This window comes from Mastomys coucha, unplaced genomic scaffold (genome assembly GCF_008632895.1).
Source record: "Mastomys coucha isolate ucsf_1 unplaced genomic scaffold, UCSF_Mcou_1 pScaffold21, whole genome shotgun sequence".
Taxonomy (NCBI): domain Eukaryota; kingdom Metazoa; phylum Chordata; class Mammalia; order Rodentia; family Muridae; genus Mastomys; species Mastomys coucha.
In genome coordinates, this window is record NW_022196904.1 from 144,994,169 (window position 1) to 145,006,170 (window position 12,002).

The 12,002-nt window shown below is 36.0% G+C and overlaps 1 protein-coding gene and 1 pseudogene across 1 annotated transcript; one reads left to right on the top strand and one right to left on the bottom strand.

The window, feature by feature from the left end:
- The first annotated feature begins 3,470 nt into the window (after window positions 1–3,470).
- LOC116101422 lies at window positions 3,471–3,971 on the top strand (annotated as a pseudogene).
- A 4,922-nt stretch (window positions 3,972–8,893) lies between these two features.
- On the bottom strand, window positions 8,894–9,905 carry LOC116101105 (olfactory receptor 9Q1-like). The gene has a single exon (XM_031384791.1). The coding sequence runs from the start codon at window positions 9,845–9,847 to the stop codon at window positions 8,912–8,914; it is 936 nt and encodes a 311-aa protein (XP_031240651.1). The 5' UTR covers window positions 9,848–9,905; the 3' UTR covers window positions 8,894–8,911.
- Window positions 9,906–12,002: the final 2,097 nt, after the last annotated feature.

Sequence of the window (12,002 nt, forward strand, 5' to 3'; positions counted from 1 at the left end):
GTATTCTTTTTTTTTTTAATTAGATATTCTTTATTTACATTTCAAATGTTATCACCTTTTCTGGTTTCCCCTCCAAACCCTCCCTATCCCTTCCCATCTCTCCCTGCTCACCTAACCACCCCTCCTGGTTCCTGGCTCTGGCATTCTCCTATACTGGGATATAGAGTCTTCACAGGACCAAGGGCCTCTCCTCCCATTGATGACTGACAAGGCCATCCTGTGCCAGATATGCATCTGGAGCCATGAGTCCCACCATGTGCACTCTTTGGTTGGTGATTTAGTCCCTAGGAGCACTGGGGTACTGGTTTTAGTGCAGAATTCTATCAGACCTTCAAAGAAGACCTAATACCAATAATTCTTAAACTACTCCACAAAATAGAAACATGAAAAATACTATCTAATTCATTCCATCAAGCCACAGATAGACACCTAAAGCACACAAAGGCCCAACAAAGAAAGAGAACTTCAAAACAATTGTGCTTATAAATATTGATGCAAAATACTCAATAAAATTCTAGCAAACTGAATCCAAGAATACATCATAACCATCATTCAACACAATCAACTAGGCTTCATCCCAGGGATGCAGGGATGGATCAATATACAAAAATCCATCAACATAACCTATTATATAAACAAATTCAAAGAAAAAAATTGACATGGTTATCTCATTAGATGTTGAAAAGACTTTGACAAAATACAACACACCTTCATGTTAAATTTCTTAGAAAAATCAGGAATTCAAGGTACATTCCTAAACATAACAAAAGCAATATAGAAAAAAAAAAAAAAGAGAAGCAATCTCACAAAAATCATGAACAAAGCAAGCCTGGCCACTTTGTCAGTATTTATTCAAGATAGTACTCAAAGTTGTAGCTAGAGAAATTAGATAACAAATGAGGTCAAAGGAATACAAATTAAAAAGTAACCAATAAAGGTATCACTATTTGCAAATGATATGATAGTACACATAAGCTACACCAAAAATCTACAAGAGAAATCCTACATCTGATTAAAAAAAAAACTTCAGCACTCTGGCTAGATATAAAATTAATTTAAACAAATCAGTAGCCCTCCTTTACACAAAGGTTAAATGGGCTAAGGAAGGAATTAGGAAAACAATACTCATCACAATAGTCACAAATAATATAAATTATCTTGCTATAACTCTACATAAGCAAGTGAAAGATCAGTATGAAAAGAACATCAAGTCTCTTAAGAAAGAAATTAAAGAAGACCTCAGTAGATGGAAAGATCTCCCATGCTCATAGATTGGCAGGATTAATATAGTAAAAATGGCCAACTTGCCAAAAGAAATCTCCAGATTCAATGCAATCTCTGTCAAAATTACAACTCAATTCTTCACAGAGATAGAAAGAGAATGTATATAGATAATGTGGTACTTTTACACAATGGAATACTATTCACCTAATTAAAAACAATGACTTCATGAATTTTATAGGCAAATGGATGGAATTAGAAAAAATATCACCCTGAGTGGAGTAACCCAAACTCAATAGGACATACATGGTATGTTCTCACTGACAAGTGGGTATTATTAGCCCCAAAACTCAGAATACTCATGATACAACTCACATACCATATGAAGCTTAACAGGAAGACCAAAGTGTGGATGCTTCTATCCTACTTAGAAAGGGGAACAAAATAATTATAGAAGCAAAGAGAGGGAGGGAGCTGGGTGGGAGAGGGGAGGGAGAGATAAAAAAACAGGAAGGCAGGACCAAGTATGGGAAGAGACAGGAGAGAAGTCCAGAGGGCCAGGAGAATTAATAAAAATATACAGCAGTAGGAGAAGGGGAATGGGTGGAGGGCAGGGGGGTGGGAACCACTAGAAAGTCCGAGAAGCCAGGGTTTTGAGGGGTTTCCAGGACCTATGGGGATGGTACTAGCCAAAATATACAACAGATGAGATATAGAACCTGGAGACCACAAGAGATTGCCCAGACCTTGCAATCCATTCTATCCACAAACACCAAACCCCCTACACTATTGCATATCCCAGGAGGTGCTTGCAGATAGGAGGACCTTGATATAGCTGTCCTCTGAAAGTCTCTGCCAGCACCTCACTAAGACTGATAGAAATACTGCCAACCATTGGACTGAGTCTGGGGACCCTAATGAAAGAGTTAGAGGAAGGACTGAAGGAGATGAAGTGGATTGCAACCCCACAGGAAGAACAAAAATATCAACTAACTGGGCACCTCAGAGAGCCCATGAACTAAACCACCAACCAAAGAGTATATATGAGTGGGACCATGGCTCCCACTACATATGTAGCAGAGAATGGGCTCATCTGCCATCAGTGGTAGTGGAGGCATTTTGTCCTGTGCAGTCTTGTTGTTCCAGCGATTGGGAATGCTAGAAGCATGAGTGGGTAGATGGATAGGGGAGCACCTTTGTAGAAGTAAAGGAAAGGGAAGTGGGAGGGCTGGTGGAAGAGAGACTGGGTAGGAGAACAATATTTTAAATGTAAATAAATAAAATAATTAATAAAAATTCATGTAAAATACATGTAATAAAAGTCATTTATATAAGTGTACATAAAGTGTTTAAGTTTTCATGTATCATAAATGATATGTTAAATTATACAAGGCAAAGAAATAATGAAAAATATTGTCTAGTTAATATTCTGGGGTAGGGTAATGCTCTTTTCTAAAGAAAAATGGAAGAGAGGTGGATCTGGGTGAGAAAGGTGGTATTGGAGAACATAAAATAGTGGAGGGAGGGGAAACTATAGTCAGAGGCATTTTATAAGAGAAAAATAAATTTTAAAAACTTTTTTTCATATATATCATAGGCATGTTCTAGACAATCTCCCGAAGTCCTCAACCACTTATTTACATCCCCCAAGAGGCTATGTTTTAGATGAGTTATACCAAACTATACCACTGAAATAAATAATATGAAATCTTAATGGCTTAAAGCAACAAGGATTTATTTCTTGTCCTTATAGCCAAAGGTGTTCTGGAGATTTAATAAATCTCCTCAAAAATTTCAAGGAACGAGCAAAACACTCCTGCAATTCAGATGGAAACAAACAAACAAACAAAAATCACAGATAGTAGGAAGGTACTTCTGGACTGGGTGGGAAAGCTTGGAGAAGAATCAGCAAAAATATAATAGATGCCATAAAATGTTACTGTGCAGACTAATTCAAACTAATTTTTATTAACTTTAAAAACTAAAGTAGACATATTACACAATACAACTATACTACTTCTGTGTAGTTTTTTTTTTAAGTAAGTACAAATAAAAATACAACAGGGCAGCGAGTTGGGGTCGACATTGAGTGCAAGGCTGCAACCCCTCTCCTCCTGCATCTCCAACTGGGACTCCGCCCACCTAGCTCCAGGTCCGACCCCATAAGCACCCTGTCAGGCGCCAGACAGCAAAGCCAGCATGGCCTCATCCCAGTGGAACCTACAGCCGCCAGCCAAGCAAGATGGAAAATGAGGCGAGTTAGTTACCCTTTGGAAATGTGCTCACGCTTTGATGCTGATGAAATTAAAAGGCTAGGAAAGAGATTCAAGAGGCTTTATTTGGACAGTTCTGGTTCTTTGAGTGTGGAAGAGTTCATGTCTCTGCCTGAGTTAACAATCTTTTAGTACAGCGGGTAATGGATACATTTGACACAGACGGGAATGGAGAAGAGACTTCAAAGAATTCCTTGAAGGAGTCTCTCAGTTCAGTGTCAAAGATAATAAGGAGCAGAAGTTGCAGTTTGCTTTCCCTACGGCATGGATAAAGATGGCTTTATTTCCAATGGAGAGCTCTTCCAGGTGTTGAAGATGATGGTGGGCAACAATCTGAAAGATACACAATTACAGCAGATTGTAGACAAAACCATAATAAATGCAAATAAGGATGGAGATGGAAGAATATCCTTTGAGGAATTCTGTGCTGTTGTAAGTGGCCTAGATATCCGCAAAAACATGGTGGTGGATGTGTGACTCTTTGAAGAATACCACCAACACTTTTGCTTTCTTCTCCATCTCTCAAGATCTGCTCAAGATGTCCAGCAATGCTCTCTGTGTATTTAAATGTAAGTATTTTTCTCTGTGAAGCCACATTTTCCAACATGAGCCTCATGAACCCAACTGTTATTGAACTCCTACTCTCTCAATAACTCAGTGCAGCACTTTAAAGTTGAAGGACAGCAACAAGAAAGAGCATATCAGTATGGTGGAGAAAGGGAGGAGGTTGGCTCTTTAATTGATTTTTCTTCATATTTTATGACAAGAAAGTATCTATATATACATGTGTAAATATGTATATATAGATATATATAGCTTTCTATATATTTAGTAGGTTGGCTTTAATTTAATATACTTGATTAAGAAGCAAAATGTTAGAGTACAAAAATGGCAAGAGAACATAAACCATCCTTACTTTTATTTCACACAGTTTTATATGTAGATAAAAGATGGTACAATTTGCAGGCCAGCTATTTTCCTTTCTCTGTACTTTCTCCTTTGAGAGATGATAAAGCATTTGTTAGTGCCCTATTATTTACCTTAATTACATTTTTGTAATGAGTTGTAGCTTTATTTATATCTTTGAGTATCTTTCCAGGGACTGTGTCTCATTGCTGAGTAGCGTTTAATCCATCTCTGTTGGAGGTCTAGTTCAGAGCTACTGCCAAGAGTGTTCTTGTGTCCATAGAACTGCATTTACTGTGGCTGCTTCAGGCTGATACTTCTTAAGTAGTTGCTATTATTTTTTTAAGTGTCCCTGAGAAAATATAATTATCAGTTGTGATTTTATAAAGGTCAGAAGTTTTCTGAGGCAGTCATGACTTTTTAAATGTATTATTTAGTGAAGAAAACCCAGAGTAATCATGGCTTAAAATATCTTTGTTTCATTATACACAAGGAAATAATTGTCACTAAACTGTAAATCATGGATTCATTTTCCTTCTGAATTTCAAAAGACATACAGTTAATGTAAAAAAAAATCAACTGATACTTAATGAGCACATATTTATGTAAATTTCCATTTGTGGTTAAAATGGGGGGATATCTTGCTAATCTATATGCCATAGGAGAGCAGATTTTATCCGCATTAATATTTTTAAAATTTCTTTGCCAGAAGGCAAGAGAGCACATGATGGATTTTTCTTGTTTTGCCAGCACAAGTAGTGATGGATGATGATTTAATAGATTTGTGTGACATAAAAGTACATCATGTTCTACCACTTGACATTATCCCTTCCCTTTTTCTGCAAAGGTACTTTTAACTGGAAGAAAGACATTCTGGATAGTTTTATATGACAGTCTTCCCTATACAGTGTTTCTACATAAATTAGTTTTATAATCATGAATGGTAAAGGGAGGGTTGAATGAAGGTGAGAGAATATTAAATTGAGTCCACCTGCCTGCCCCACTGTCCCTTCAACTGAGTGCTGCACATCATGGGCTCTGTCTGTGAGAGAAACATCCCAGTGCTCAGTCTTTGCATGACATGGAGTCTTGCATGTAGATCCATTTAAAATGTACCTCATGTTTACATAATTTGCATAATTTAAAAAGATGATGTTGCCAAACTTTGGAAATGTTAATACTCAAAACAAAAATCCCCACTTCATGTAATTACTTTCTCCCTCTGGATCAGTACATGGCTTGCAATCCCAGCCAGTGGTTTGATCTGTCCCAATGTCAACCTTCATGTGCTCTGCTTCAAGAGGGAACTAGTCCTTTGTCAATTTTTTGGACATAATTATTTGTTACAAATATTTTAACAAATGCTTTCTATATCTCTTGCTTGTGCATATCTTGGCTGGCGTTGCAGAAAAAATAGTGCAAACTATTTCCTTACTGGGGAAGGAGGGTTTTTTTTTTTTTTTTTTTTTTTTTTTTTTTTTTTTTTTTTTTTTTTTTTTTAGTTTTTGTGAGGGAGGTGGGTAGAACATGGGTTATGTTGAATGCTTAAATTTTCTTCTGCAAAATACATGTCATGTTGTGAAATCTCTAGAGAACTTCATACTGTATGAGTAAGAAAATAAAATATTTGATACTTGGAAAAAATACAACAGAAATATATATAATCTCTTGTTTAATGCATCATTATTCATAATTTCTAAATTATGGACCAAACTGATATGCACAGGAGTAATATTTGAGGAATATGCCTTATTTGTGGTATATGTGCATATTGGACTATTTTCCAGACATTAAAAGGGAATTATATCTTATAATTTTCGGGAAAATGGTTGGAAATAGAGATCATTACGTTATATGAAACAATTCATCTTCAGAAATGAAAGTAATGGCTATTTCTCTCTCATATGCAGGAATAAACTTTTGAAATAAATACATGAAATACAGATGGGTTGAGATAGGAAGAGAACCAGGAGGTTAAATGAAAGGAGAAAAAAAGGCCATAATATAGATAATACATCCAAAACACATTGTATACATAAAGGAATTCATATTTAACAATGTATACTAATGTAAAACAAGAAAAATCACATAGTTTTCTCTATTAACATAGGTCAAGTTCCTACAACTTCATCTTTTAGCTCTTCTTCTTGAATGGACACCTTAACTGCCTATTCAGCATTTGGCCAGAGACCAGAAAATATTAACTTGTTTCATTAAGCCTAAAAATCCATTCTCTTAGTCCTTTCTGTCCACCTTCCTACTCTTTGTTTTCCAATAAATTCTGAGAAAAAGTAACATTACAGCAGAGTGATTTTACTAGTAAGAACCAAATACTGTCAACTTCTACACACAAAATTTTTTATGTAAAATAAATTAAGATTTTAATGATTCTTTAATGCTTTTCACCATATATAATACACCCACATGTGAACTATGGATTAATGACCCATTTTTGTTCTCCATTTGGTACCCAACAGAACACTACTCAAAAGAATATAGTGATTTAATAGTACTTATGAGAATAAGAATATATACTTTTAAATTTGTGTATTATAGAAAGTTTTGAGGATTTGGATGTGTAGTCTGAAGTTAAATATCCTTGGACACAACACTCTCACCCTTTCCCTTATAAAAATCTACTTCATCCAAATAGGATCCAGAGTTCCTTATATAACATTAGTTTAGGCAGACTGCATTTAAATAATTCATCTCTCCTTGAATCCCATACTATGCATCATTTATTTGTATAAGCACAATATTGTTTACTTTTATTATAATCAAGGTAAAAGTAAACAAAGTTGCGTCAATGCAAACTGTTCCCTTCCAATTTCTCAGGCTTGAGTCAAGAAATCTGTAGTTAAAGAAGATCCAGAGTTGGTATGCTTTATGTGGTATTAAGTACAGGCCAACATATTGTAGGCCACTGAACATCAGGACTGACTAGAATCCAGCTACCTTCATACAAGACAGAAAATGAAAGAACAGGATATGAGTCTGTGGTACAGATACAAGGAACATCATCAGGGGCAGTGGAGGTATGTAATTCCATCAAAAGATTCCAAAACATGCAACAGAACAGAAGGGTCTGGAGTAGAAGGATTAAAGAAGTAACAGGACCTGTTTTGAGTGACACAATGCACTCACCAAGAATGTTATTGCAGATTTTATTTAGAGATTCTAGTAAGGCACCTTCATAGAAAAAAAGCAAACAAACACAATACAAAACAAAACGAAACACAAAAACAAAACCTATCAGGATCTGAAAAATAGTTTGAATAGGTCAGCTTTATTAATTAGGCTATTAAATCATCATAATTTAATAATTAAAAATAATTAAATAATCAAAACTAAATTGTGGTGCTGGAGAGATGGTTCAGTGTTGAGGATTCTTTTAGTACAATCATAAAAACTAGTTGGCATTATCATCCATATAGCAAGTCTGGAATTCCATAAGTGCTGTGGTCCTACCTCCAAGAATGAAAGACAAGAAAATCACTGGAGTTTCTTGGCTTCTAGCCTAACCCAGAAACAGCAAACCTGGATTCAGTGAAAGATTCCATCTGAAAGGAATAGGCAGAGAGTGATAGAGGAGTTCACCTTATAGCCTTTTTTGGCTTATACACATATGCACACACATATGCACATACACATACACACAAACACATGCACACCTATGTACATGCACACACATAGTATAAATAAATGATAAATAAATAAATAAATAAATAAGAAAATTATTTTTAAAATCTCATGTAAGCCTAGGAAATAACTCATTTGGGTAGGATAATGTCTTCCTAGCAAGCACAAAGTCCTATCACCTTTAATCCTAATAATCACATAAGCTCAGCAAGTAGCAGATTTTTAATCACAGTAATCATAAGGTAAAGAAAGGAAGATCAAGAATTCAAGATCTCCCCTACCATGGAGTTTGAAATAAAAGTGGACTACATAGCACCATGTCTCAAAAGGTTTTTATTTAAAATTAAAATAAAATATAATTACATTCTAAATTTTGAATCTCAAATAAAAACATGATTTTGAAGATCATAGTGATTGTCTTTTAATTTTGTTTTCTGCAAGTTATATTGAAGCGAATAAAACATCACAGTTTGATTGACAAATTGATAAATTGATAAAGTGATCATATTTTTAATGATCTAAATATAAGAAAATGTTTAAATGAACAGAATCTAACTATTGAGTATAAGGAGCTGATTAAATAATATTTTCAAAACTTCCTTTTTCTGGAAAATTTTGCAAAAATTATAATCCTGTTCTGTCATCACAGAGATCACATTTAGATCCTGAAATCCATAGTCCGAACTCACGTCTCTTCTCCAGCTGGTTTCCATTTCTTCTTGTCTTTCCCTAGAGTTAAACATTCTCACTTTTTATAAAGCCAAGTATAATGATACCCACAGTTAAATATTGGGCATAGTGTAAATAAAGAAATCCTAAATTGCTAGCATTTGAGAATAGATTCTTCTTGAGATTCACAAGTGGGGAAGAGGTTAGGAAGTCTTGACTCTATTGAGAAATTTCCTCAGTGCTTCCTTCACTTCCTTGTTCCTCAAGCTGTAGATGAGGGGATTCAACATGGGAATTACTGTTGTGTAGAACACAGATACAACTCGATCCTTTTCTGAGGCCTGACCAGAGTTATCTCTCAGGTACATGAAAATGAGAGTGCCAAAAAAGAGTGACACTGCAGTGAGATGGGAGGCACATGTTGAGAAGGTCTTGGCCCGGCCTCCTGCTGAAGGGATCCTCAGAATGGCCACAATGATGAACAGGTAGGAAACTACAATCACCACCATACAAGCAGGGATGACAAAAATGGCAAATACAATAATCACCAATTCCTGGACATAGCTCTCGCCACAAGTCAGCTTTAACAGAGGAGGAAGGTCACAGAAAATAAAGTCTATCTCATTGCTTCCACAAAAAGAGAGGGTGAATGCTGAGATTGTCCTCACCAAGGCACTCAGGAGGCCAGCAATGTAAGCACCAGCCACAAAACTTAGAAGGGCTTTCTGTGTCATGATGGTGACATAAAGCAAAGGTTGGCACACAGCCACATAGCGGTCATAGGCCATGAGAGCCAAGAGGTAGCAATCAATGGATCCAAAGAAAGTAAACAAGAAAAACTGAGCAACACAACGTGAATAGGATAAAGCTGCCCCATGTTCCAGCAACACAGCCATTGTCTGAGGAACAGTGACAGAGGAGTAGCAGATGTCCATGAAAGAGAGGTGGCTTAGAAGGAAGTACATTGGGGTGTGGAGCCTGCGATCCATGCGGATCAAAGTAATCATGCTTGAGTTCCCCAGCAAAGTGAAGAGATAGATAAATAAAAACAGGTGAAAAAGAGGGAGCCCCCATTCGGGGTGCTCAGTGAATGCTATGAGAAGGAACTCTGTCACCAAAGTGAGGTTCACCTTGGCCATGAAGCCAGTGCTACTTACGAGAGCATAAGAAACAAGACAGGATGTTGAACATAGGAGGCCCCTGCAAAGACAGTATACACTTTTGAACATATGGAAAGAATACATGTACTACAGAGGGGATTTCCTAAATGGTGGGTCCTAATTCCTGCCTTCAAGAAAGTTCTGTATTAGTCATCCTAGGATATTGAGGTGAAAATAAAACACATGTGAATGCATGCAGACCAAGAGAGTGTGTAATTCCACTTGAAATGCAAAGTAGCAGTATGGGTCCTTTGATTCACCCAGAGCTCATACAGCTGATTTGTTGTCATTTTCGTACCATAGCATCTCAGGACTCTGGTCTTCTTACTCATTGATGATCATAACTTGTACCTTAGTTTCTACCTTCTTCATCTCTCATCTGGGTTACATCAACAGCCATGAAACTAATTGTTCTTCTTTCTTCCTGAGTCAGATTAACATTTTACCAACTAGTGCCAATTCTTTGAATTCAGATTTCAATGAAAATCTTGTTGCTAACAAAACTTTAATTTGATCATGGTTTATCCTTTTGAACAAAATCTATCCATGGAAATCTGTTAATGGCAGGATATTACTTAGCCTTTTCAATATGTTGAGACTATCTATAATAATACCTCTACTTATTTTCTTATATACCTATTTACTTACCATTCCTACACATATAGTGACAACTAATTCTCCCACAATTTCTCCAGATATACTAAATTATTGGCAGCATCGATAAGTCCTCTATTCTCTGATGTCTCTGTGCTTCAGGCAGAACATCACTTTTGCCTAGAAGACCTTACCTTTTTCTGTCTCCAGAGTCCTCCCCACTGCTAATATCACGATCAAATGGCTATGTGGATCACAGGTTTTACAAGAAGGATGCTTTTGTTATTCCTTCTCCAGCCAGTGAATGTCCCCTGCAAGGTAAGCACTCAATAAGGGCTTAATATAGTTTATAAAATGAAGTTATTAAATAAGATGTGAAACATCTTACAGAAAGAGAACAACATTGCTCTCTTTCTGTAAGATTGTACTCCAGTTGCAAAATCAGAACAAACCCTGGACATGGGAATAGAATTAAATACACCTGAAAAAAAATCAATGATTGTGATAAATTCTTTCTACGTTTTATACTTCTATTTCTAACCTTAAAATGTTCTACTTTTTTTTGTTTCTTTGGGGTTTTTTCCACTTCAATTAGTTTTTGTTTCATTACTGTTTTGTTTTATTAGTATCGCTTAGTATCCTATTGGTTTTATAAAGAGAAACAGAATATATAGCTTGGAAACAGCCAAGATTTTTATTATAGGAATAAATTGTGGCGAATTCTGAATATGCAATATGATCAACACTAAAAAAAATGTATAAGAGGCTGAAGGGATGGCTCTACTTAACAGAAAGAAATTGCTGATTTTTTTTTAAAATAGCTTTTTACAAGAACAGTATTAACAACAATAAACATTGATAGACTGTACTCTGCATGACATGTACTCATTTCATCCTCATAGCCACTGTATAAATGAATTTTCTTCTTTCTATAGATGAGACAGGTGAGACCACATTTAAGTCATAAGCTCAAGACAGGACAGCTACAAACAGTCTAATTGCTATCAAGTACAAAGCTGTACACATCATAGAAATTGCTTTACCTTGATACTGATTTCACAAGATGTCTTCCTTTCTTTCAATAGCTGTTACTTAACCCAAGTAATGGAGGCATTGAAGCTAGAAAATAGATTGTCATTTGGCTGAATCACAGTGAAGCAGGGTAAATAAGGTGTTGAACAACATTAAAGCCTAAATCTTTGGTAGCTAGGCCAGTGCTGAATTAAGGTACTGGGAAAAATGATAAAGAAATTTGGTTCAGGTTATTGGGTTGGGTATCAATCAAGAGAAACAGATAATTTGATCAAATTTGGCTTTACCTACTGATCCTCTTTTCTCTTTAAACATTACTTTTCCTTAGTCTAAATAAGGCCATCTTGCTCCATTGACCTAGATGGAGAATTATCTTAAGAGTATAATGGGGGCAACACTGCCTCAAGCAGCAAGAGGTCTGCTGACTTGCTGACTTCTGTTGACCTCCAAAACTATTAGGTACCTGAGAAAATCTTAGCTCCTCAATGTTCCTTCAAATTCACACACA

Excerpts from the sequence above, each read along its gene's own strand:
- LOC116101105 (XM_031384791.1), bottom strand. The coding sequence starts at position 9,847 with ATGGCCAAGGTGAACCTCACTTTGGTGACAGAGTTCCTTCTCATAGCA.